The sequence below is a fragment of the Pseudopipra pipra genome, chromosome 16 (genome assembly GCF_036250125.1).
Source record: "Pseudopipra pipra isolate bDixPip1 chromosome 16, bDixPip1.hap1, whole genome shotgun sequence".
Classification (NCBI taxonomy): domain Eukaryota; kingdom Metazoa; phylum Chordata; class Aves; order Passeriformes; family Pipridae; genus Pseudopipra; species Pseudopipra pipra.
Window position 1 is genome coordinate 2,706,265 of NC_087564.1, and position 23,854 is coordinate 2,730,118.

Sequence of the window (23,854 nt, forward strand, 5' to 3'; positions counted from 1 at the left end):
GCTGAGGGGCGTGTCCATGCCTTGGGGCGGAGCCAAAGCGCTGTGGGCGGGGTCCTCCGTTCCGTCCCCCGCCACCTTCCCGTCGTGCCCTTCGCCGCCCCGTCCCGTCCCCCCCGCTCTGGGCTGCGATTGGCTCTCTGTGGCGCTCGGCGCGCGCAGCCCGGTGCCCGCGCGCCGCCCGCCCCGCCCCGGGCGCGCGCGGCGATTGGCGGGCCCCGCCGGGCGCCCATTGGCCCTGCGGCGCGCGGCGCGGCGCCATTGGCCGCGCGCGAGCGGCGGTCCCGCCTCCCGCGGTGCCGTGGGCGCAGCGCGTGCGCGGAGCGGGTGGCGGTGGCGCGAGGCGATGGCGGCCGTGGGGACGATGGCGGCCATGGGCCCCCTGCCCGCCATGGGCGCGCTGCCGCCGCTGCCCACGCTCGGCGTGCCCGGCGTGCCCGAGCTCAAGCCGCTCACGCGCTACGAGGCCATGCGGCTCGGACCCGGCTGGAGCCACTCGTGCCACGCGATGCTGTACGCGCCCAACCCGGGCATGCTGTTCGGCCGCATCCCGCTGCGCTACGCTGTGCTGGTGAGGGCCGGGCGGGGCCGCGCCGGGAGCGGGAGCGGAACCGGGGCCGGGAGCGGGAGCGGAGCCGGGGCCGGGGCTGGGGCGGGGCGGGAGGGCGTCGGGGCGGACAGGGCTGGGCCGGGCCGCGGGTGCGGGGGCGGTGGGTGAGGGGGCGGCTCCGCGGGAGATCCGAGCAGGGCGGTAGCGTCAGGCTGGGCCCGAGCCCAGGGGGAGCCCCCGGGCCCGCGGGCGGTGCGGAGAGCCCCGGCGGCCGGGCCGGCGTCGCTGAGCGGTCCTGGATGCGCCGGAGCTGGAAGGGCCGCGCCGGAGCGGCCGCGGCGCCCCCTGCGCTCCTCCGGCTCCTCCGGAGGCTCCGTGGCCCCTCCTCGCCCCCCGGCGGGGGCCCCGCCGTGCCCCATTAACACCCTGCGCCTCTATTGCAGATGCAGATGCGGTTTGACGGACTGCTGGGCTTTCCCGGGGGGTTCGTGGATCGCCGTTACTGGTCCCTGGAGGACGGTCTGAATCGGGTGCTGGGCTTGGGTTTGGGCTGTGTGCGCCTGACGGAAGCTGACTATCTGTGCTCGCACCTGACAGAGGGGCCACACCGCGTGGTCGCACACTTCTACGCCAGGCAGCTCACCCTGGAGGAGCTGCACACCATCGAGATCAGCGCGGTGCATTCCCGAGACCACGGGATGGAGGTGGGACACCCGGGAGGGGTGTGCGAGCTCTCACTTAGCCCAGGGAAGGCGCCGCTTCCTCCTGGGTCTGCCGGGCGGCCCTGGCCAGCCCGGCCGGGGAATGCACCGCAGGTAGAGCTGCCGGCGGCAGGTGCCAGCACCGCCCGAGGCATCGGCGATAAGACCGGCTGGGGTCGCGCCGCGGGCTCCAGAGCACAGGGAGCTCCGGCTCCAGCCTTTCCTGGCGTCAGCCCGCGCAGGGACGAGCCCGTGTAACCCTCGGCCAGGGGATGTGGCCGAGGGCCGTTTGCAGCTGGGGGGGATCCCCCCCCGCCCTGGGCTGAGTGCCCTGGACCGGACCGTGACCGCGGTGTGGTGATGTCGCTGTGACCCGAGTCCTCCCCGGCCTGCATGGGGGTCGTGCGGGGGCACCTTCCTCCTCCTCCTCCTCCTCCCGGGCAGCTGAATGTGGCTGAAGCCCCGGGGCATTGTGAGAGAGACCCAGGGCCTCCCCCTGCGCCCTCCGGGCGCTCGGTGGGTGTCGGCAGCCGCGTGAGCAGAGACAGTGGGCGCTGGGTTGTGGCCTGGGTGAGGGGGACATGGGGGCAGCTGTGGTGTCCCCACAGGGGGAAGGGGCTGGAGGGGGAAGAGACACTCCCCATAGTGGCCTGGGGCAGCGGGATCCCCCCCAAAGGGGCAGGATGGGGGAACAGAGCCAGGGCTGGGACGGGGGGCTGGGCAGGGAGAGCAGGGGCCTGGCTGGGGGAGCTCGGGAAGGGGCAGCACTGGGGCTGAGGGCAGGGAAGGGCAGGGCCAGTGTGGAGGGAAGGCAGGACCTGGCAGCGGGGCAGGGTGGGCCTGGGCTGTGGGCTGGCGGGCACTGGGTGAGGGTGTGGGGACAGGGGGGTGCGGAGAGGGGGGCTGGTGCTGCCGTGGCCCTGCTGAGCTGTGCCCTGTGCATTTGCAGGTGATGGGCATGGTCCGGGTCCCCCTCTACACCCAGAAGGACCGCATGGGCGGGCTGCCCAACTTCCTGGCCAACTCCTTCGTCGGAACTGCCAAGTTCCAGCTGCTGTTCGCCCTGAAGATCCTGAACATGGTGCCGGAGGAGAAGCTGGCCGAGGCAGTGGCCGCCACGCAGAAGCCGAAGAAGGCGGCCATCGACCACGCGGGAGGGGCAGCGGGACACCTGCATGGCCACAAGGCGGGCAACGAGCTGGGCAAGGCGGGCAACGAGCTGGCGGAGCGGGCAGAGCACCCGGGCATGGCGCAGGCGGGGGCCGAGCAGCTGGCGGGGCTGGAGGGCCAGGCCCTGGCGGAGCAGCTGGCGGGGGCCGAGGCGCTGGAGCAGCCTGCGGGGCTGGGGGCCGACGCGGTGGCAGAGCAGCCGTTGGCCGAGGCGATGGAGTGACCCCACTGTGTGTGCGCTCCAGCGAAAGTGGGTGAGCCAAGAGACTTCTTCCTTTCCGACCTGGGGCTGCAGTGGCTGCCCACGCGACCCCACTGCCCAGCCGGGAGGGTCTGGGTTTGTCTGAAGCAGGGAAAAGCGATTTATTTTTATGGCCATTAAACTCTTAGCGAGCTTCCCAGATCAACCTGCACAGCCCCTGCAGAGAGTTCATGTGCTTACGTGAGGGCGCCAGAGCCTTAGAATTATGCTTTGATTTCAGGGACACACTGCTGCTGTCAGGTCCCCCTTCCATTTTTAAGAAACAAAACATATGAATTTTTTAAATGCCCCGTGTTGACTTGGCTGTGTTGGCAATGGGCACAGCAGAGGGACGGGGCTGCTGGTCGAGCACATCTGCCCATGTCAGTGACCAGGCCCCTGCTTGGGGTGCTGGTGCAACAGGGCAGCTGTGCCATGAATTCCCTCTGGGGCGTTAGGGGTGCTCATGTGGGGCCCTACCTGGAGATCTGTGGGAGCAGAAAAGTGGAATAAATGGCTTTGCTGAAAGTTTAGCAGTTGGGACTGTTCTTGAAGGTTGAGGCTGAGCCTGCGGGACCCAGAGCTGGGGGAAGGTAGGGCTGGGAGGGAACAGCACCCATCAGCTCCTGCTCCCACAAGGGTTTGTTCTCTGGACTGTGCCGGGGGCCAGAGGCGAAGGACAAGGCCAAGGCTGCTGGTGGCAACCCCTTGGGGCAGGGGGGCTGTGGGGTGGCTCAGGTGCTGCCCTGCTGCAACTGTTGAGGTTTTGGGTTAGTCCAGACTGGCTCATGCACCCCATGGCTCCAGGCAGGAGCCTGGGAGCAGCCATTTGTGCTGCTGCAGATGCTGAAGCACCTCGTGGCCACTGGCTGTGCCTGAGAGGCCTTTGTCCTGACTGAAATGTGGGGCAGCCAGCAAGGAGCCCCAGTCCCTGTGGGGCTCAGGAAAACCCTCCACCCACCATCGGAAGGGCAGGCTCAGTGCTGGAGGAGCTGCTCCCTCTGCCCTGTCCCCCCTCTCTGCCTGCTCCAAGCTGATCCCTGGCTTGGCCTGGCAGCAGCTCCCCCAGGATTCCTCCAGCCCCAGTGAGGAGGGTCTGTGGGCACCCCCCAGCACAAGGTCAGGGCCAGAGCAGTCAGTTGATTCCTGTGCAGGGACAGACAACTCAGAAAAGAGGTTTGGTTTAATTGAAGACATTTAGCGAGAGGCTCTTCAATAAATAACGGGCTGCAAAGTGGGGACAGGGCTAATGCCTCGGGACAGGGTGGCAGGAGGGCACAGACCAGTCACAGCTCCCCTGGGGATGTGCTCCAGTGCTGCAGAAGTGGAGTGGGGTTGTGTAAGGGGAGGAGAGAAAGGGGACACACATACACATCAGTGCCAGGCACTCAGGAGAGAAAGAGCTTCATTCTGGTCCAGAGAAAGCAAGTGCTGAGGAAAACCAAGGGCTTGGGCTGCTAAAGAACCTCTAAACTAAGATGTGTTTAAGTAAAAAGTGGATAAGCAAAAATACCCCAGACTGAAAAGTGGTAACCCAACTGAGGGTGTTGTGGAACTGAGGCTGGAAGGTGTGTCGGGGCACTGGGGCTGGAAGGGGTCACTGTGGGGAGCTGAACTGGAGAGGAACCAGAGACAGATGGGGTAAAAGAGGCCCATTCCGAGGGCAGCCCTGGCATCTTGGGGCTCAGAGGTCTCAAAGGATGGCCTTTGCACCAGCACCAGCTTGACTCCTCATAAACACTTCTTTACCTTGTGTCAGTCATTGAGCTATGCCTCTCAGCCCCAGAAGGACTAGCACCTTGCAGAAGAGCCTTGTGCTGCTCCCAGAAGGTCCATGCCAGCCCCTGGGGCTTCCTGCTCTCCAGGGTGGCACTTGTCACACACAGCACCCTCCCCTCCTGTGCCTCCCACCCCAGAGGCTCAGACACTGACGGGGCTTTCTGTGGCCATCCAGTCTGCAAGGTCTTCTAAGACCCAGCCTGACCTGTAGTGTCACCCCCAGGTCCTGCCCAGCCCTTGCCAGAGCTGGCAGTGCCAGCACATCCAGGCTCTGCACCAGATGGAGCTTGGACCCCTCTGCTCCAGTGACACGATGGGAGGGGAATGAGGAACATGGTGCTGAGCAGGGGAAGAGCCTCAGCCAGGGAAGGAGGATTTGCCATGGGAATGTAGCAGGGCCCATGGCCTGGCTGCAGCTCTGGGGCCTCCACACAGGCTGGACATGAGCTGCCAGTGAGCAGAGACTCAGGCCCAGCTGGCCCAGCCAGAGGGGTCCTGCAGCCAGGACACTGCCCAGCACAGCCCGGGGGGTCAGAGCACAGCCCAGAACACGACAGCGAGCAGCTGGGGCACCTTCCTCAGCAAGGAAAAGCTGTTGTGATCTGTGCACAGATTCCATCACTCCAGAGCCTGCAAGAGTCCAGTGCCAAGGGAGGGCACATACAGGAGAGGAGACGGGCTCTGGACCAGACTCTGCACCCCCAGCTCCCCTCCCCTGCTACATTCCAACTTGGACAGAGGCAGAAAGATCTATACACTATAATACATATATATTTCACTATGAAATAGCAATTTCATTCCCTGCCTTCTACTCGATGCATCCTGAATTCTACACTTCTTTGTACATCACTCCAGAGGGCTGGTGGGGCTGGGTAGTTTCTCATGCGAGGCAGTTACTCTCCCTGCAAGTTACCCACAGGAAGCACGAGCAGCTGATGTGGGAGGACCAAACCATGATTCTCACTCCCCCTTTCCCCGGCTCCCCTTTTCCCAGCACAACTCTCCGACTGTCCCCTGCCAGCCGTTCAGTGGTTCCTCAGTGCACATTCCTGACCCTCCCTCAGCTGCTCTGGGAGCAGTGGGAGCAGCAGCTGAACCCACGTGTATGGAAGGAGCAAACCGGAGGCGAGGGAGGTGGTGGGGACAGTGCAACATGCACACGGAGTGGAGACGGACACCCAGGCCCGCCCCAGCCCACGGGGGGCCGGGGCTGAGCCCCGGGGTCAAGTCTGCCAAATGTCAGTCCCTGTGGAACAGGGAGTCCCGCCCAGGGGCTGGGTCACTGGCCAAGAGCTGTCATCACTGGAACCAGCGCAGAGCCGGGTGGGTCTCGTGGAAGGAGGAACGATCCTATGGAAAGAAAAGAGGGCAGGTGTTGTAGGGAAACCAGGTGTTAATGATGGGTCTCTCCAAGCGTGCAGGGGAGCCACAGTGTTGGGAATGTCAGAGACATGCAATGGCACTGGCAGCAAATGGCCTTCCAGTTCCTGGGCTGGGACACTGAGGGCTCAGTCACTGTGGGTCTTGCACGCTGCTCCAACATCTGGGAAAAGGAGAGGGACAGCACATTCCACCTTCTGTTGGGCTCTGGGCTCAAGTAAACAAGATCAGAATGCGAATTCCCTTCAAATGAAACCAGCAGGAGTTCGGCCGCTGGCTGGAGGCCGGAGCACAGAGCTGCCCAGGCACTCCACAGCAGCAGGACGCTCCCACTCCAGGACTGTGGCCGTGGGGCAGGGAAGGGGCTGTCCCCAGTACCCACCTGGGCTTCCCACACCCCCTGCGGTCACATCGTCCGGCTGTACTCGATGCCGCTCTTGGCAGAGATGCCAGACCAGGGCAGGAGGCTGCACAGGAGGCTCTGGGCTTGCCGGTATATCCTCTGGGGAATGGAGCACGGGCTCAGGCTGGCTAGTGTGGATCCAATGTGCTGTAGGTAGTCAGTGGCCACCAGTTAAGGACAAAAACAGTTACACTGTGACTTAAGAAACACGTGAAATCGCTCCGTGCACAGTGGAAGCTGCTCTGCTCACTCAGATCTGCTCCTTGCATTCATTGCCACCACCTGTCTGTCAAAAGCAGGTCTGTTCTCCCCTGTACAAGACGGTAGTTTGGGAATGCCGGCTCCAATTGTGTGGGAAATACCTCCTCTAAGCAGCTGCCTGTTCTGTTTGCACTCCATGGCAAGTTCCTGTGGGGATGGCAATCCATCCCCCTGCCCCGGGAGGTTGGGATTGACCAGCTACACCTGGGAAAGAGGGGTTTCTTTCCATGATTTGGTGACCTGAAACAAACTCTCTAAGTCAGTGTGAGAGCAGCCTGGACAGATCCAGGCCAGGCTCACAGGGGATCCCAAGTCACAGGAAGCAAGACCAATAGTTTCTCTGCCATGTTCCATGCAGGCCAAATCCTGCACACCACAAGCTGAAGCATGCCCAGCACTTTGGCCTAACACCAGCATTCACTATCACTGGCATCAGACTTGCTCCAGAAATCCTAGGCTGACTCCCTGACCTGTTCCCAGAGGAGTTGGGGGAGCCTGGGGACACACAGATCACTGTCAAATCCCTCTATCATCGCCTTCCTTCCAGCTTCAGGTTAAACTCACATCCGAGCAGGCAGCAGTCCCCACACTTTGGTGGGTTGCTGTTGTTAACCCCAAACATGGCTTGGCCTGTGCTCAGCAGGTAAAGGATATAAGATTGTCCAGGGTGGGTGCCCGCCGTTGATGTAGAGGACGTAGGTGAAGCCATCTTTGAGGACCCCTCTGATGGAATAGTAATAGGGGAGATAGTGGTGCTGTTTAAAGTCTCTGTTTTCATAGAAGTTTATTGCTGTGTTGTTGGTGGTGAGGACGTGCAGGTAGATGGCTTTGCAGTGGTCCTGGGCAGTGGTGGAGATGTGGTCCTTCAAACTCTCCAGCAAGAGTGAACCTGTGGAAAGGAAGAGCAGCAGGATCACAGTGTGGAGCCTTCCTCAGCATGAGGGCTTGTGGGGCTCAGCTGAGTCCTCCTGCACCAGTGTCTGAGCAGGGATTGCTGCACATCCCTGAGGGCCCCAAATCCCACACAGTTCTCAGAGGATCATGCTAGATGGTTTTAATATGAATCTCATCTCACCTATAAGCATGGCTTCAAAAAACAGAAATTTTAAAGACACAGATCTCTGACTCAATAACCACAGGGATAAGCCAGACATGGGACAATGTCACCCATCCCCAGTGGAGCAGCTCCCAGCTGTGGGGAAGGTCACTGAGTCATTTTCAATGGTATCAGTTCCACCCCATACATTTATTTATTTTAGAGCCATTTAAAACAGCAGAGTGTCAAAACAGCTTCACAAGCAGGTTATTGCCCTGTGTCTGCCGAACTCAAAATCTAACAACTGGTGGGTTTTGAAGATCCCGTCTAAGGAAGAGAGCAGAGGCACAGTCTCACTCAACCTGGATTTGGTGCAGCCAGCAGGAAAAAACAGAGGAGGGCACAGAGGATACTCCAGCCCCAAGAGACAAGACCTGGAGGTTCATCCACACCACCTCAACACGGCACAGTGGACCCAGCAGAACCTGCATGGGAACTTCTCCCATCAGGTGTGGTAACACCAGGCTAAAGGATCAGCCTGACTAATACACACAGGTGAGGTGGCTGCTGCTCTTTCACAATCCCCAGGATCTGCAAACCCAAAATATACTGAGAGACATCAACAACAGAGCAGTTCAGTTTAGTTATGACATATTCCAGTCTTGAAACCTCACAGAAATCCAGCTGTCCTCTGGTTTAAGAATAGCAGAGAACTAGAAACCAAAACCTTTTACTGTCTTCCAGGGAAAAATCAGAGCTTTAGTGCTCAGCAGCATGCCTGGGGTGAAGAGCCTCCTGCATGAAAAGCTTCAGCTTCAAACACCAGCAGAAAAACTCTCAAAAGAAAGGTCTCAGAAAAAGCAGCAGCAGCTTCTTTAGGCTGTGTTGCTACAGGGACAAGTTCAAAGGTTTTGAGAGAGGATGGTAACATGCTGTGTAGATGAAATGGATGCAGGAAATACTGACTCTGACGGGAGAAAATTCCAGCAAGATGGAGCTGGGGAAAAAAAATGAGGACTTGGAAACTGAAAGGAGACTCAAAACCACCACAGTTTTACAGAATACCCCTTTACCACCTTCTCTGAACATCATTCTGTGGCATTTCAATGCAAGGTTTAAACACAGTGCTCTCTCTGAGGACTCTCTGGTCATTTCTTTGTGCATCCTATCAGTTTGTCCCTTTCCAAACATGGCTGGGGGAGAAGGGAGGAGTTGGAGATAATGAGTTATACCTGCATCCACTGAAGAGATCCCAGGTGTGCAACCCAGGATCACGCTGCCAAACCTGGCCTGTTCCCTTTTGCAGATGAAAGATACAGATCCTGCCTGAAATCACCCCAGAAGGGCAGCATTTGGTGACAGAGCACACCCTGCTCTAGGCAGAGGTAAAGCCTTTCTGAACTGCAGGATTCCAAATGGCTGCAGGAACGCTGCATGTGGCAGCAGACATTCAGAGCTGGCTTGTCCAGGCATTTGAGATCTAACCAGGTCCAAGTTACACTCTTTTTCCAGTTCCCTTTGTCATTTTCTAACTGTTTGTTCTACGTGTTGAAGCCGAAAGCTTAAAAGCAGCTCTATTTTCTGCCTCAGGGATCAGGCTGCTGATACCCATGAGAGAAAATCATTTCAAACCCTGCTCCAGGGTGAGGTTCTCACACTTCCAGTCAGTCTCAGCAGCAGGGCTGTGAGTTTTTGGTGTGCTCAGCTGGCCCCTGGGAACAAGATGGACAAAGCCCTGTGCTCTTTGGAAATATTTGCATATTGTGCTGTGTCCACACCAGTAAAAAGCTCTCAGTGCAGCTGCACTGACACCAGGCAGGAGATGTAGGTGCATCACCTTCCCACCTGCTGGTATCAGTCAGGGGGAAGCCTTTCCTACAGGGATATGCTGGAGCTCCTTCAGTCACACCACTGGCAAATGAGAGCAACAGTTGTCACTGGGCAGCATCTTACCTATTCCATGTTTTCTGAACTCCTTCACCACTCCAAGACTCAGGATGTAAGCAACTTGAGTGTCCACAGGAAAATTGGAAGCTAGGATGTCTCCATCCTGAGTAGAGATAAGACAAGTTATTTAGTAGGGTACCCAGGGAGGCACAGGAGAAAGCAGAAATCCTGTACTGGAACACCTGAAAACAAGGCTAAAGCAGGAATCTTCTCTTCACTGAACAGTCTTAGCTGAAGTTTTTGGAAAGGAAGTTCAAAAATCCAAGCATGGTTCCTTTGGGGCTATTCCTACTTTCATATCATCTCCCCAGACACAGAACACAAATCATGGTGTTTCCTGACTGTAGACATTACCTGTGGCCTTAGGGACAGAACATATTGGCTTTCTTTACCAGGAAGGATTCAAAGTGCCAGTTCTGGAGTCACCCATCAGTGTCTAAATCAACCCAGCAGGTCCTCATGGCCTGCAAGCTCCACCTGAGCTGGACATCCCTGCCCTGCTGCAGAGGACAAGGAGCACGTTCCACAAGCCCAACTGCTGGAGCAGTGGCTGAATAAGCCCTTGGCTTCCAGCTTGGCTGGGACAAGAGCCTTTTGTTAGAGTTGCTGAAGGTGCAGCTTCTGACTTTGATGAGCTTTGAGGTGAAGCCAGATAGCTGAAGTGAAGAGACCCATGCTGCTCAGTGTTCTCAGCTCCTGTGAATGTTGGGATTTTTGTTTAACCACAACACTGATGGCCTTTCAGGGGTTATGAACCCTCTGCACTGCCCCTGCTTTTTTTTAGTGGTCTTCTCCCACACTGTGCTCAGTGACCATCACTTCTCTCCCTCTCTGCTGTACTGTGTTGTCTCTCCTGGCCTCCAAGCTGTATTATCTCTGAAGCTCAAGCTCTTTGCAGGCTGGTTACCTCCCCTCTGGGTTCGAGATAGGGACTGTGAAAATGGAGGGGTTTCTGCAGGAGGTCACCAGAGTGACTCTCCCAGTACAGCTGAGAAAGCTCTTAAGTAAAAAAGGTAGAGGTTTCTTCTCCCACAGCTACACATCCTGCAGTCACCAGGGACACTGAACACAGCCAGGCAACAGTTAAATGCCTCCTGCACAGGTATTTGGGATTACACCTGCATGACCTGATCCCTCAGCTTCCCATCAGGCCATGGGCTGCAGCAGGAAGAGACTCTGTGGCACCAGGCTCATGTGTTCAGACACATCCCCCCACCCAGGCTCCGTTAGCTGGAATCAGCACACGCTTCATCCCCTAAATTAACTCAGGGTCAAGTGTCTGAATAGAAGGGGAAAAAAAAAATACCCCCAGGAGGTCCCACCCCCCCCCCCCGTTAACCACGGCAGGAGGTGGATTATGTCAGTGGAGCTCAGTGCAGGGACGTACCTCCTTGTGCACCTTCGTTCTGCTCTTGATCTCTGCCACTATCATGCCCACGATGGAGCCTCTGTAGGTGGCTGCGAGGGAAAAGAACTTCTTGTTGGAAGTGATATCTCGGTACCATGAGTCAGGGTACCTGGGAAGGAAGGGAAAACCAGGAATGTTTCAGGATGCAAAACCCACGTGCCGAGATGCTCAACTGGAAACAGCTGTTGCACCCCCTTTGGTACAATGGCATCATATAATGGCCTCCTTGCCTTGCTAAGAGAGCCACATTTTTGGTTTACATTCACTGCCCAGAGCTTTCAATTCCATCTTTAGCAAGTTATTTTTAAATGCAAGATCCATCTGCCCTCATCTAAAAGCGTAAGGATCTCATTAATTTGATACATGTGTAAAAAAAATACTGCATGTTGGAACAAAAAAAAAAAAAATCACACCACCAGCCTCCAACTCTCCTCCTCCTTCTGCAGACACAAAAGGGAGACGGGGGTACTCATTTATTTCAAAATGAGAGTTCAGCCTTGCATTTAAAAGAAATCTACAAACCCAAAATATTATGAATGCTTTTGCTGATTTGTTATATTTTATACAATCTTATTTATAATCTGCTTAAATCTTCTGTAAGCCTTCTCAACAAAGCTAAAGGAAAAAAAACCCTTGAAGCCTACAGCTGTGGTTTCCTTGGATGCTTTAGGCCAGAAATCTGTCACTGTCCCCCAGAAAAGTTCCTCATTCCTGTGCTTTTGCAGTCATGGGCATTTACCAAATGGGGGCCTGGGGAACTGACCCGGGACAGGCTGAGAACAGCTTTAAGCCAGACCTTTGGGAGCAACAGTGATGCTGAGGACACAGGGAAGTACTGCTCATTTCCCCTGGGACATTCAGAAGGACAATCCCTCAGGAACAGCTGCTCCCTGCTGGTTTGGTTTGGCTCTGAGGGAGTTTCCTCAGCACATGCTCCAGGACACAACTTCCTTTCACAGGGATGCTGTCCTTCTGCCTGGAGGAGTGCCCCTTTCCCCACCTCATTCACAGTCTTTCCCAAAGCCCATTTTCCTGCCACAATCTGCACACAGGAACTTGCTGATGCCTTCAGGCCAGGGCAGCAAAGGGCCATTACAGCAACACCAGCACAGTGCACAGAATATTCCGAACCTGCTGCTGTCCTGGCAACAGCCCAGATGGCTGCAGAGCCTTTGGAGTCAGCTCCAAAGTGGACCAGTGCAGGCTCCCAGCCTTTGTTTCAGATCCCCCCCGAGCCAGTGACGTACTCTATTGGGAACCAGTCTCCACAGAGCTGTTTCACCGTGTCTATGTCATCGTGGCACAGCAGGCGCAGGTTCACGTCCGTCAGTGCAGTCGGGGGCACCTCCTCTGTCATTCACGCCTGCAAGGACAGGGGGCACGTGAGGAACGAGGGAGGACAGGGGCTGATCCCACCTCCAAGCACCAGGAGGATCTTGGCATTGATAAAGCTGTTTTTCCCCAGCAAAACGAATTTTCAGGAGAGATGAAGCAAAACATGGCAACATTCATTTGAGAAATAACTTGAAGCCGCGTTGCCCACAGGATAAGCCCAGCTCCCTGCTCAGCCCAATCCACCCCTCCAGCCCTCCATCCATGCCCATCCCGCTCCCTGTGAGCACAGTATGGTGTGCACATGGCCACAGATCCTTCCAAAAAGAGCTCAGGGTGCTGCATTAAATAAGCCAACAATGTGCCAAGTGTACCTTATGTTGCATGGAGCTCTTCGAATGTCTGTGCAGGACCAACATTTTGTTAAAACAAAACTGAACAAACAGCTCAAAAAGGAAGCACTGCTAGAAGAGCATTTAGAAAGTCCCCTTGCACAAACCTGCCACCTCCAGTGAGTACATATGCAGAGGATTTCAACTCTTTAAAATGTTCATTTTGTTTAACCTATGCTGGTGAAATGAGACTTAGTTTCACTCCCCTCGTTCCCACGTGGCACAGTTCCTCAAGGGCTGGCATTCCAGCCTGGCAGAGACCAGTCAAATACAGAAATCCCAGGACACCTTTTCTCCATAGCACTGCCATGATCCACTAACCATGTACAGGGCACTGGCTGCAACGTCTTCAGCCTTTTTTAACAAGGCACCAGAGGGAAAGGAGCAAGTGATAACTGAAGTGGTTGTAAAAGCATTTGCAGCACTGATGCATGAACGGAGAACAGGCTTCAGGCAGGACAAAACCCCACATGAGATCGACAAGGCACAGCAACTCCAAGAGTCAGTTCCCTTGTCTCTTGCTCCAGCCCTCCCAGGTCGAAGAACCAGACCAGGATGCAAAGGAAAGAAAAGCCAAACCCACCACCCTTAACAAAAATAAATGACTTGAAATTTTTACTTTTCGCAATTTTAAGAGTCTCAAATCTTGGTTTCAAAATGCCAAGTTATAAGGGAAATGCTGCACACAGCAGTGTTTGTCTGTGCCCTCCTGGTGAAAGGGATGCTCAGCTTTCCAATCCTCTTGATTTAGAGCTCAGAGCTCGAGAAGGAACAGATTTAACACACTGGACTGCCATTTGAGCAGCTTCTACACAAAAGTTGTAACTGGCAAAGTTACAACTTACAATCTGGCAATTAACTGTAAGTAATTAAACTTACTTTGTCAGATACAGTTGCTCTGTGACTTTGTGCAAAGATGCACAAAAGGAGCAGGCACAGCAGTGAACCCCATTTGATGTGTTTTGACAGCACACAATAAAAATATTGAACACCCCCTTTCCACTGTACCCCTCAGAAAAAAAACAGGTTAAGGCACAAAACCCACATTCTGTCCCCAAATTTCTCTTTTAAGGCACATAAACCAGGTTTTTTCTGCAGCTCCACTGGATGAGAGGGTAGAGAGCAATTCCCAGTTAGCACAACACGAGGATATTCAGGATCCCCGGATGTCGGGGTCCTTGGAACTCAATATCAGTGCTGAGAGAGCTCCAACAGCTCTTGAAAAAGATGAAATAGGGTGGGTTTCTTCAAGCAAAGATCCCTCCCAGACACAGCTTTCCTCCCCGTGACTGCTTCTACATATTTCCTGGAGAAAGGGATCCGTAACAGTGATGTGGATCACTTGTTCTCCTCCAAAGAATTCCTTAAAAAGAATCACAGCTGTTTCCCAGCCTATTCTAGGACTGTGTTGCTTATTTACTGAGCAGCCTACAGCGTTCATGATCAGTCCAGATGCCAGTTTCAAAACAGCTTAAGCACCTACAAAAACAGTACTTCTTGCTCCCTTTGGAACTCATTTTACACTCCTAGAATTGCCTCAAGTCCCCCGAGGCTGGACTTGCAACCCCGTCATGGCAGAGCACACGCTCTCCACCAACCCCTGGTGACCTTTTAAGAAGCCTCAGCTTTACCCCGTGGGATCCTGAAGGAAGGAAGGGCACGTTCACTGGCTGTGGCTGATCTGATCCACATCACTCCTGTCTGATGGTGTGGACCCCAGGCCCACCCTCCCAGTCCTCCCACCCTTGCCAGACCCTTTGCTGAGCCATTTCAGAGCAGTGACACACCACAGGATCACTTTTCTTGAGAAGTTTTAATGCTCCTGTAAGGCAACACCCCTTCTCAGGCAATGCTCTCAGCATTAATAAATCAGAGAGAAATGAAACCACCATGCCAGAGCCATTATTTTTCCTAATGAGTACAAAAGGCAGGGCCCAGGAGCAGAGTGAGCCAGCAGCCGCTTCGGGAGAGGCAGAGCCAGCACAGGACACATTCCTGTGAGGATTAGTCCATGTGTATCTAACACTACATTCTCAAAGAGCTGGGCAAGCATTACACATTATCCTGGAGCTGAAGCCAGCCTTAAAAAAGTAATCCATGACTGTTTTGTTGAACCGGGTAATTCCCCTCCCCTCTAATTCAGACATCAGGACTGGTTGTGTTTGCAGGGACTCACTCCATGACCTGATCTGGATGCTGCAGCACATTTAAGGAACATTCAGGACATCTGTCTGGCAGTATGTCCTGCCACAGGGTTTTAGGAGAGCAGAGCCGTGCCCCTTCCTCTCTGGCCAGGCCTTGCAGCAGTAAGAGGCTGTCAGAGACTGACACGGTTAATGATTTACGCATTCTAGGAGATTCTTGCAGGCTTTTGACCTCTGATGGGCAGTTGGGCCCAGTGCTGAAGGTGTCAAGCCCTGAAAAGGCAGAAAGAGCCGAGTTTACACCTCTGATGGCCCATCCTCCCCTCTGCCAATCTTGAAAGGCGGGAACCAGGCCAGACACAGAAACTCTGCTCAGGCCCAGGGAGAGGTTGGAGGCTCGAGGCCTGGCCCGTGACACTGACCATGGGTATAATAACTCATAACTTCTTGGCGTGTGGGGGCTTCCACACATCAAGGCCACCACTTCAACTGACAGACGTGGAAGCTGCAACCACCAAGTGTCATCGCTGGACCCCGTGGGCGGTGACTGTGACCACGAGAGAAGAAATCCCAGGCAAGTCAACCCCCTTCATACCCAGGTGATAGCTCTCCATGGATACCTGGGACACACCCAAGACCACGTCCTGCCCCTGAGCACAGCCAAAGTCCTGAGCAAAACCCTCAGCCAGCACAGTGACCAGAGCATCACTTTTATGGTCAGCTTAGTTTTAGAGGACAAAAATATATGTTTGGAAGCACAAAAACAAACAAACAAACCAACCCCCAGTATCGGTGTCAAATACAACTCTAGGCTTGATGAAAGTTAAAAGGGCCATTAGGGGTTTCGAGGTAGCAACACTGACAACCCAAGTTCTGACCTTTGAGATCAAGTGGTGGCTGCTGTGAAGCCAAACACAGGCTCCAGGGACATGTGGTTAACTGAAGGAGGTCCACGGCCATTTTGGAAAAGCCAAAATGAAGTTATTTCTTTGAATATCTTTGTTCACATGATGGCCATGGTCTGGGAGGGGCGTGGTTAACATCACCCACTGCCTCTGCTCCCAGGGGAGCACAGTGACCTCACCCTGCTGTTTGTTAAATGGAAAACACTGAGGAGGATTGTAAATGAGCCAGCATTTCATATTTTATTTAATATCTCATGCTTGTGAAGGGATTGGGCAGCTAAACTTTTGAAAAAGCTCTGAGGACACCCTTTTCCAAAATACTGCAGGTCAGTACTCAGCACTGAATTCCCTTTCCTACCTGAAACCTGCAGATATTAACACACAGCAAATTCATTTCAAAAATACAGGAAAGCATCAAGGTTTTGAGCATTTCTGCTACCCTTCTGCCTTGCTCTGTTGAAACAAATCTTACAAAATGTTTTGGCCTCAGGTGTAATGGGCAGCTCAGAGGAACCTATCAAATTCTTCTGACAAACATTTAGCGGTAATGGAAGTTGGATGAACAGAAATAGTAAGCACATTACTAAATTAGCCAACTTGACATATAGTTTTAAATTAAAGGACGTTGTAAGGCCTAAACTTACTATCTAAAAATAATCTTTGGCATCAATAAGCTCTGGCTTTAATGAGCTAAAGGACAGCATTTCACAATTTTGTCTAAAAGGCAGCAGAACCTTTGGCTCCCAGCATCAGCCCAAGCAATGGCTGAGGCTCCAGGAATTATTTATCCCTGTTCACTGAGCACAAAGACCTGAGTACAGGCACTGACAGATTTCTACCACCAGCATTTCCAGGCAGTTCTCATTTTCAGACAGCTGCAGGGACAGTTTCTTTATTTGAACCAGATGCTTCACAGATAAGAAACCTCAACTCGGGCTTTTCTCGAGAGCAGGAAGTTTTCTTTCCCTCTTGAAGTTCTTGTATTTAAACAACAACAAGAAAGTCTACATCAGACCCCATTTCTAGAGAAACAGGCAGCCACACAGAAGCAGCACTCTTAATCCAACAGGGTGTTCAAATGCAGGATAAAGCCTGATGCTGGCTAGACTTTGGCAGGCAGCTGCTTAAACGTGCTTGAAAATCCCTCGGGCACTTCCATACCCACAAAAACATGGCCAAGCAGTTCTGCAAGTTAAGATTTCCCTTGTTTAGCACTGTTAGACATGTTTTAACAACATTTCTGCCTTGTGCAGCCAGTAAAAATGAGTGGGACAATGAACTGTCACAAGACACTGGTTTCACTAAGTTTTATTTGGATTTCAGCTTCCACGCAGATGAACTCATGAAATTCCCAAATAAAAATTTTATTATCTAGCAACAAACACCACCGAATTTCCTGGCAGAATAAAAGCCAGGTAATCTAAGACTAAAGTTAAACAAATAGTAACTAGGGTTGTTTACATATATAACTCCCAATAAGGGATGTATTGGTTTCAAATTTAGTGTTCACACAAAAACCAGCGGGAGGGAATCCTCTTCACTTGCAGAAACAAAGCTAAGACTGAAGGTCATCAAAAGCCTTTTACTATTACTTAACAACTAATTGAAATCAATCCTGAACAGAAAGAAGCAAACCTGCAGGAAAGAGTAAAGAAAACCAATCCCTGGCAGCCCGTGGGTGTCCCTAAAGTGATCCCATAATTCAGGCAGCACTGTCCCCACGGACACACACACCCAGCCACCCTGGTATTCCCGGCACCTCCAGCACGAAACAGTGTGGATCCTCACAGGGATGAAGATTTTCACCTCCTGGAATTCAAAGGATTTACTGTGGATTAGTAAGGATTATCTGCTGTTGTTCCACAGAGGGAAAAGGCTGAGCTCCTGCAGGCGCCTCCCAAGCACACACCAGGCACAGGCCAGGCCGGAGGAACCCCAGAGACACCGGACAATCCGCTGGGCACAGGTAGGATGTGAGCTGGCCCTTCCCCGTGTGCCTGTGCCCAGCACTTCAGCCACACACACGTCACAGTGGCTGTATTTTACTTTGCAGACACTCCCTGGAAGGTGTACATGCACACACAGCAGGACAGAGATGGATTCCTCATGCCTGGAACCCTCACCAGAGGAGCTGCTCCAGCACCGCCACCAAATCCTTGTTTGTGACTCCCGTGTGGACAATCCTCAAATCCCAGTAAGGCAACATTTCCAGGAAACAAATTCTAATGCCACCTGGCGTCCTCTCTCACTTGTAAAGAAATAGGACCAAATAAAGGCCAGACAGAATTTTAAAAGCTCCCCAAAATGCAACACAGCACCCAAAGCAGCCACAAACTCTGCTGCTGTCTGGGGACTGTCACTTCCAGAATGCCAGCAGGAGTTTTCACAGCTAGAAGTCTTTCTACCTTGTGCCATCTGGCTCTGGGGACTTGATTTACATTAAACCATTCAATGTGAACCAGTCTAATTCCCCAAAGCAGTAAAGATTTCCCTGCTGCATTTCATTTTCAGCTTACTGTGTTTTTAGGTTACTGGTCTCGCAGGGAATGTTCTACACAGACAACCCCTGTCACCAAGCTCCTTTCATTTAATACAATGAAAGTGCAACTGGATTTGAAAACATCATGAATTCATTACTAAGAATCTCAAAGAGGCAATTCCAGGACTTAGGGCAACATTATTAAAGCAATAGGAGCCAATTTTTTAAATATATTTAAATACTGACAGTATTTAAATGACAGTTCCAAGGTACTACTTCAAGTGTGGTCACAGAATAAAAAAAATTAGGTTGGAAAGATCTTTTGGGGTTTAACCCAACTTAGGTCAGGTTGCTCAGGCCCACACAATGTCAATGAGGAGCAAATCTCTTGGGATCACACAAGTTCCTTTGGATCTAAAGGTGCATCTGGAAGCTGGGGTATTTAATGTGCTGCCTACACCAAGAGCCTCCCTGTGCTATGTGAGCAATGTCATCACACCTCTACAGGTGATTTGTTACACTGTTTATCCCATTTAATGCTCCTGCTCCTTCTAGGAATCCCACAGGGGTTCATCTGGGACAAGCAGCACACAAACCCCAGAAGACACAGTTCTCATTCCCAGTATGTTATGGAAACCAACAGGGCTTGGAGTTCACAGTCATTAACAGAACAGTGGTGGTTTCACCTCCATCCCTGTATCACATCCCACAGGAGTGCTGCCCAAAGCTGCCCTCACTTTCATTCCCTACATTAGCAGAAGGGGATGCATGGAATGAGTGAGATTCTTAAAGAGAAATCTAGGACAAAATGACTGATTCTGTGCCTTGGTCTGAAAACAACGTAATAACGTGGCTGAGAGCAGGCTCTGATGTTAATTATGTGATTTTACAACACTCCATGACACTTTTTGATCCGTGTTTTTCTGTCATTTCTACCAGAACCACAAGCACTGAGCCTCAAAGCCCTCGTGGACCCTGGGTCACCCAGGGGCACGCACTTGGAGCTCCTCATTATTTAAGTTCCTTCAGCGGGAGCTTCTTTCTGTGCAGAAAACTGCCCTCCCCAACCACCCGCCCCTGCACAGCCTCCCAGGCTGCCACACCTTGAAGATCACCCTGCTAAATCAGAATCTCACCAAACACCAAACACACCAAACAAGTCAATCTGATATCAAACCCCCTTCGTTTGGAACAGCTACAAGATTTGGCCAGAGCACACTGGACAGTCAGGGAGGCAGCACTGTCACACACCCCCGGGAAAACCCTCCTGGCATCCAGCCCTGCTCCCAGAGGCTCACCCCACGCTGCTCAGACAGTTTTTCCTCAGCTCTGAAGTTGTGAAAACACGGTTCTAAGGAACACGTTTGTACCTTGACTCCAGCTCCGCCCGGACCGGGGTGTGCACAACACAGCACGGCACTAAAAGCCTGGAAGCCCAACACACTGAATCACCGTAATTAACACTCTGGCCTCCCGCCACGAAGGCTCAGCATCTGAAACAGTCCCTAAAAGGATATTAGGAAATGAGAAGGCGAAATACAGTTCTACCTGCGCAGCAAGCAGCGGTTATTTATTTGAAACGAAAACACTTACTGATAGTGCAATCCTCTGACACTCGTATTCCTGATCCTTTGCCCACTTGGAGCTGGACTCGTCAGACTGCCAGCAGCACAAAATGTTAATGTTTTGCCTGCGAGCTGCCTTCCAGGCTGCTCTTTCTCCCTACAGCTCTGGAAACATTGCTGGAGCCGAGGATTTCACGGGAGCTGCTCCCCGAGTAAAGTGTCTCTAAAGCACAGTGCACAAGGCATGGCTTCCTGCTGCCCCAGATACAGCAATTCCTCCCGGGAATGGCAAACAAGAATCTCTAAGAGGGTTTTGCTGTTAAATCTTTTCTTGTTAAGACGGGGAAGAGAAAATCTGCTTTGTGACAGTGGCACTGTGGGGAGTTCAAACCCAAGGGTCACAAGAGAGGCACGCTGGCAACAGGAACCTCGCTGGAGGGGAGATTTAATACACAAGTTCCTCCAGAAAACAAAAACAAACCCCCACACAATTCATCACACCGCTGCCATTTCTAAATTAGAATAAACAGCCACGCAGAAAATGTATGTTAGTGCCTGAAAAACCAGCCAGAAATTCAGCCTGGTGTGGTACAAAACCCGGGAGAGGGGAATTGGAGGCTGCCCCCATTTCCTACCCACCGTCCTCATTATGGAGCAGCAACACAAAACCCAGTCCCTCCACCTACACCCTTACAGGGGACACCAACACAGAACTTTTCAGATGTTACTGCAAACAAGGTGCTTTCAAATAAAATAAACTTTAAAAATGCTTGGCAAGAACATTCCTTTCCCAGTTGGCAGACGAGTGCCCCAAGCTCACACCTCTCAAAGATCCCGAATTTAAAATCTGAGCCAAAATGGCTCCTTTTCCTTTCCTTTCTCAGTGACTTTTCCAGCATGAGACACTCAGATTGAGCTCAAAAACCCCACTGCTGCTGTTTTAAGCCAGTAACATCTAAAATGGATTCTGGCAGAGGTGTCTGCTCTGACAGCCATATAGTAAGCTGAAAAGGAGAAATTAAAAACTTAATTAAAAGCTAATGTTGGAAAACTGAGCAGCTCCTGTTCCCACCTTTCTGCAAGGAGCAAAGTGGGGGGGGGGGACACAGTGTGAGACATGAAGCTCTAATTCTTTTTGCAGCACTCTGTATTGAAGCAATCAGACACACTTTGGTTAAAAAAAAAAGGCAGGAAGATGGAAATGATCCTACTCTGAGAATGATTTTGGATACTGCTTGACTTCCACGTTTGTAGACAAGGTGCTCAGCCAAGACAGAACTTTCTCTGCTGTTACTCTGAACAGCTTAAGCCCAGTTGGTTCCTTAAAAGCATCTTAAGACGTCACTGGAGGGAATTCCTGCCCATGACCCACAGCAACCTGTGATGAGCAGGGAGGCTGAGCCTCCTGGATTTCTGAATCAGCTCTGCCAGGAAGTCCCTGGGTCTGCACCTGTAATTCCTCAGGTATTTACAACAGCACTGTCATCCACAGTCAGCCTTTGCAACCACAGTTTCCCCTGCTCCTGCTCACTCCAAAAATTATGCTGGGAGTGGCCAGGGTGGGGGGCATAGGGGTGGAAAATGGACAGGAAGTGAGGGAATGGCTTTTGGGGTGGCAGGACCAGTTCCCATCAACCGATGGGCTACAAGAGCAGCATTGACTCACTGACTGACAGACTACACTGGCCCAACCCCTGTATTCATAACACCCCCCAAAAAGCCCTCCATGAAGCAACAAACACCCCCACATGTAAATAAAGATCATCCTTAGTAGGGGAGAAAACACCAGACAGGAGAGAAGCACCAGACTTTGTTAACAAAAATAAATGCACGTGTTGTGTTAAAGGCTCTTTGGCTAAAGACCAGTTTCTGAATTCCACTGAATTCATCACATCCAAGGCCAGCCCAGATACCTGAAATCAGGATGATTCGCACTGGTTTAGGAAAAGAAGTGAAAATTAAGAATGGCACAGGTTTCAAAAGGCATTCACAGGCCAGCCACCTACCAACCAGTCAGACATAAGTCAATTTGCTTTAAGGACACCCAGCAACAAGCTGAGAGAAACAGCAGTGACTTCAAAGAGCAAAATGACCTATCAGAGCAACACTTACACACTACTGGATGTTTCTTCATTTACCACCAGGCACAGAAACACTAATTAAAGCAGTTTACAAGACACAACAGAACCACTTTTTAAGCTGCAAGATAAACCCTCCTACTTTACAAGCCTGGTACCCGCCCCTGCTTCTAAGGGGGGGCGAGGCTGCTCAGTCTTACCTTGTAAATAAATGAGGAGTTCACACTGCAGTTATAACACATTGGGACAGAGCCACCAGTTGGGGGGGGATTAAAGCTAATTAAGATAATTAATTACATTAAACAAATCTAGCATGAATCCACACTGAAAAGAGATTCCAGCTATGATCTATTCAGCAAATTCATAACTAGATGGAAGAAGAGAGTAATAGATATGCAACAAAACTGACTGATGATCCTTTGGGATAAGGCACAGATTTCCAGGATGGTAACATTTTAAGATGTTGACAGGTGTAGAAAGCTCTCACAATGCCCAGAGACAAATAAATCTTTAAGTTGGTAGATAAAAAAGAGAAAGGAGAGAGGCAAACATTTCCAATTTGTGTGAACCACTGCAAGGGGGAAAAACATCCACTTTCTCACAGCGAGTTCCCTGAGAACATCCTGAGAACATTTGTTGCTCGGCAGCAAAGGAGGATAATGGGAATTATCAAAACAAACAGAGAGGGGAAAACACGCATCTAGAAAGTCTGGTGTGAGCTGGGGACAGAGATTTAATGCCTCTATGTATCTGTCAGTAAAAAGCCAGGCACTGAGACGCGTTCTCGGGAGGGGAAAGATCTCCAAGATCACCCAGCACGGGCTGGGAGCGGCTGCAGCACAACACAACCGGGATAAACCACAACAGACCCAGAGCAGGCCGAGCTCAAACACAACACAGTTAACATAATTAAACATCTGAACAGCTCGCAGTGCGATATGACAATAATCTGATGCCTGTGGATGTCTGAGACACGTGCTTTGGCTCCCGGCTGGACACGGCAAAGCCGGCAGGGAAGAACCAGCCCCGGTCAGTGACAGGATATGGGAACAGCAGCACTTCCAGCACCAGCAGTCTCCAGAATGGGGGTGCTGTTTTCACCACGTACACAAGGCAGGTACATCCCACCCCGCAGAGCCCGAGGGCACGGGCACGGCCGCTGGAACACCGCTGGAAACGCACCTGCCGCCGTGCCGTGAAGACTCCGGGGCAACACTAAAGGCTCAGCTTGTCCAGTTACACTTAAAAAACCACAACGCACGCTCCGCAAAACCCCCGGCCGTCAGCCCGCGTCCAAACGAACCCGAGCAACTCCTTCCTCCCCGCGGGGAAGCAGCGGGATCCCGCCGTACGCGACACATTCCCGGCTCTCCCGCGGGGAATTCGGCTGCGGGGGAGGAGGAAATGGGGCGGGACGCAGGCGAGGGGCTCTCCGTTCCTAGGCAGAGCGGGAGCGCATCCCGCGGGCCCCGCGGCCTAGTGGCGGGGAAGGGGCGGGGTTGCCATGGCGACCGGATGGGCCCGTCCCGGGTGCAGCCGCCATGACAACCCTGGCCCGGCCGCCCTGCCACGGAGACCCCCCCCAGATCGCTCCTGGCTCACCTGGGAGGGGCGGCGGGCGCGCCCTCAGCACATCCCGGAGCGAGGCCGGACTTGGGACCGGGGGGGACACGGACACGGCGGCCACTTCCTCAACCGGGGCACCGCGCAGTAACGCGCCTCCCCATTGGCTGCCGCCGCCGCGCGTGACCGCTGGGGCCGCGCACGCGCAGAGCGGGGCAGAGCCGGTCCCCTGAGGCCGCGCGGGCGGCGCCGGGCGCTGCTCGTAATTAAAGGGGCTGTTAATTAACGGGGCGTCCGTGAGCGCAGGCACTTGCGGAATGGGAGGTGGGGTTGCGTCACACCCCTGTGTCACCTGGCCGGAAGTTTTCCCTCCGTCCTACAATGGAGAAGGACCCAGGAGACTTCTCACAGTGCAGGGACTTGGTGACAGTAATGACTCTAATCCTGAAATTAGGAGTGTTTAAGGGTTTTTTCTTGTTGTCGAAGCTCTACGAAGTGAGTTGAGACAGGATATTTCAGTCGG

At 53.0% G+C, this 23,854-nt stretch overlaps 2 protein-coding genes across 4 annotated transcripts; one reads left to right on the forward strand and one right to left on the reverse strand.

The window, feature by feature from the left end:
• Positions 1-303: 303 nt before the first annotated feature.
• On the forward strand, positions 304-3,187 carry NUDT16L1 (nudix hydrolase 16 like 1). Of its 2 annotated transcripts, XM_064672643.1 has the most exons (3): positions 307-568; positions 991-1,251; positions 2,198-3,187. In XM_064672643.1, exons 1-3 carry the CDS (start codon positions 344-346, stop codon positions 2,639-2,641), a joined length of 930 nt encoding a protein of 309 aa, XP_064528713.1. In that variant the 5' UTR covers positions 307-343; the 3' UTR covers positions 2,642-3,187. The 2 variants fall into 2 exon arrangements, with proteins under 2 accessions (XP_064528714.1, XP_064528713.1); XM_064672644.1 differs by lacking the exon at positions 991-1,251 and having other exon boundaries at positions 304-568.
• Positions 3,188-5,191: 2,004 nt separating this feature from the next.
• On the reverse strand, positions 5,192-23,515 carry NAA60 (N-alpha-acetyltransferase 60, NatF catalytic subunit). 2 transcript variants are annotated; one of them, XM_064672647.1, is made up of 7 exons: positions 23,371-23,515; positions 12,121-12,236; positions 10,853-10,982; positions 9,472-9,568; positions 7,137-7,371; positions 6,201-6,381; positions 5,192-5,788 (listed from the first exon to the last, which is right to left on the reverse strand). In XM_064672647.1, exons 2-6 carry the CDS (start codon positions 12,228-12,230, stop codon positions 6,225-6,227), a joined length of 729 nt encoding a protein of 242 aa, XP_064528717.1. In that variant the 5' UTR covers positions 12,231-12,236; positions 23,371-23,515; the 3' UTR covers positions 5,192-5,788; positions 6,201-6,224. The 2 variants fall into 2 exon arrangements, with proteins under 2 accessions (XP_064528717.1, XP_064528715.1); XM_064672645.1 differs by lacking the exons at positions 5,192-5,788; positions 6,201-6,381; positions 23,371-23,515 and adding an exon at positions 22,951-23,038 and having other exon boundaries at positions 7,076-7,371.
• Between the last annotated feature and the right edge of the window lie 339 nt (positions 23,516-23,854).

Excerpts from the sequence above, each read along its gene's own strand:
- NUDT16L1 (XM_064672643.1), top strand. The coding sequence starts at position 344 with ATGGCGGCCGTGGGGACGATGGCGGCCATGGGCCCCCTGCCCGCCATG. Across the intron at positions 569-990 it reads CGCTGCGCTACGCTGTGCTG|ATGCAGATGCGGTTTGACGG; the intron begins GTGAGGGCCGGG and ends CCTCTATTGCAG. Across the intron at positions 1,252-2,197 it reads CCCGAGACCACGGGATGGAG|GTGATGGGCATGGTCCGGGT; the intron begins GTGGGACACCCG and ends GTGCATTTGCAG.
- NAA60 (XM_064672647.1), bottom strand. The coding sequence starts at position 12,230 with ATGACAGAGGAGGTGCCCCCGACTGCACTGACGGACGTGAACCTGCGC. Across the intron at positions 10,983-12,120 it reads GGAGACTGGTTCCCAATAGA|GTACCCTGACTCATGGTACC; the intron begins GTACGTCACTGG and ends CTTCCTTCCCAG. Across the intron at positions 7,372-9,471 it reads GTTCAGAAAACATGGAATAG|GTTCACTCTTGCTGGAGAGT; the intron begins GTAAGATGCTGC and ends TCCTTTCCACAG.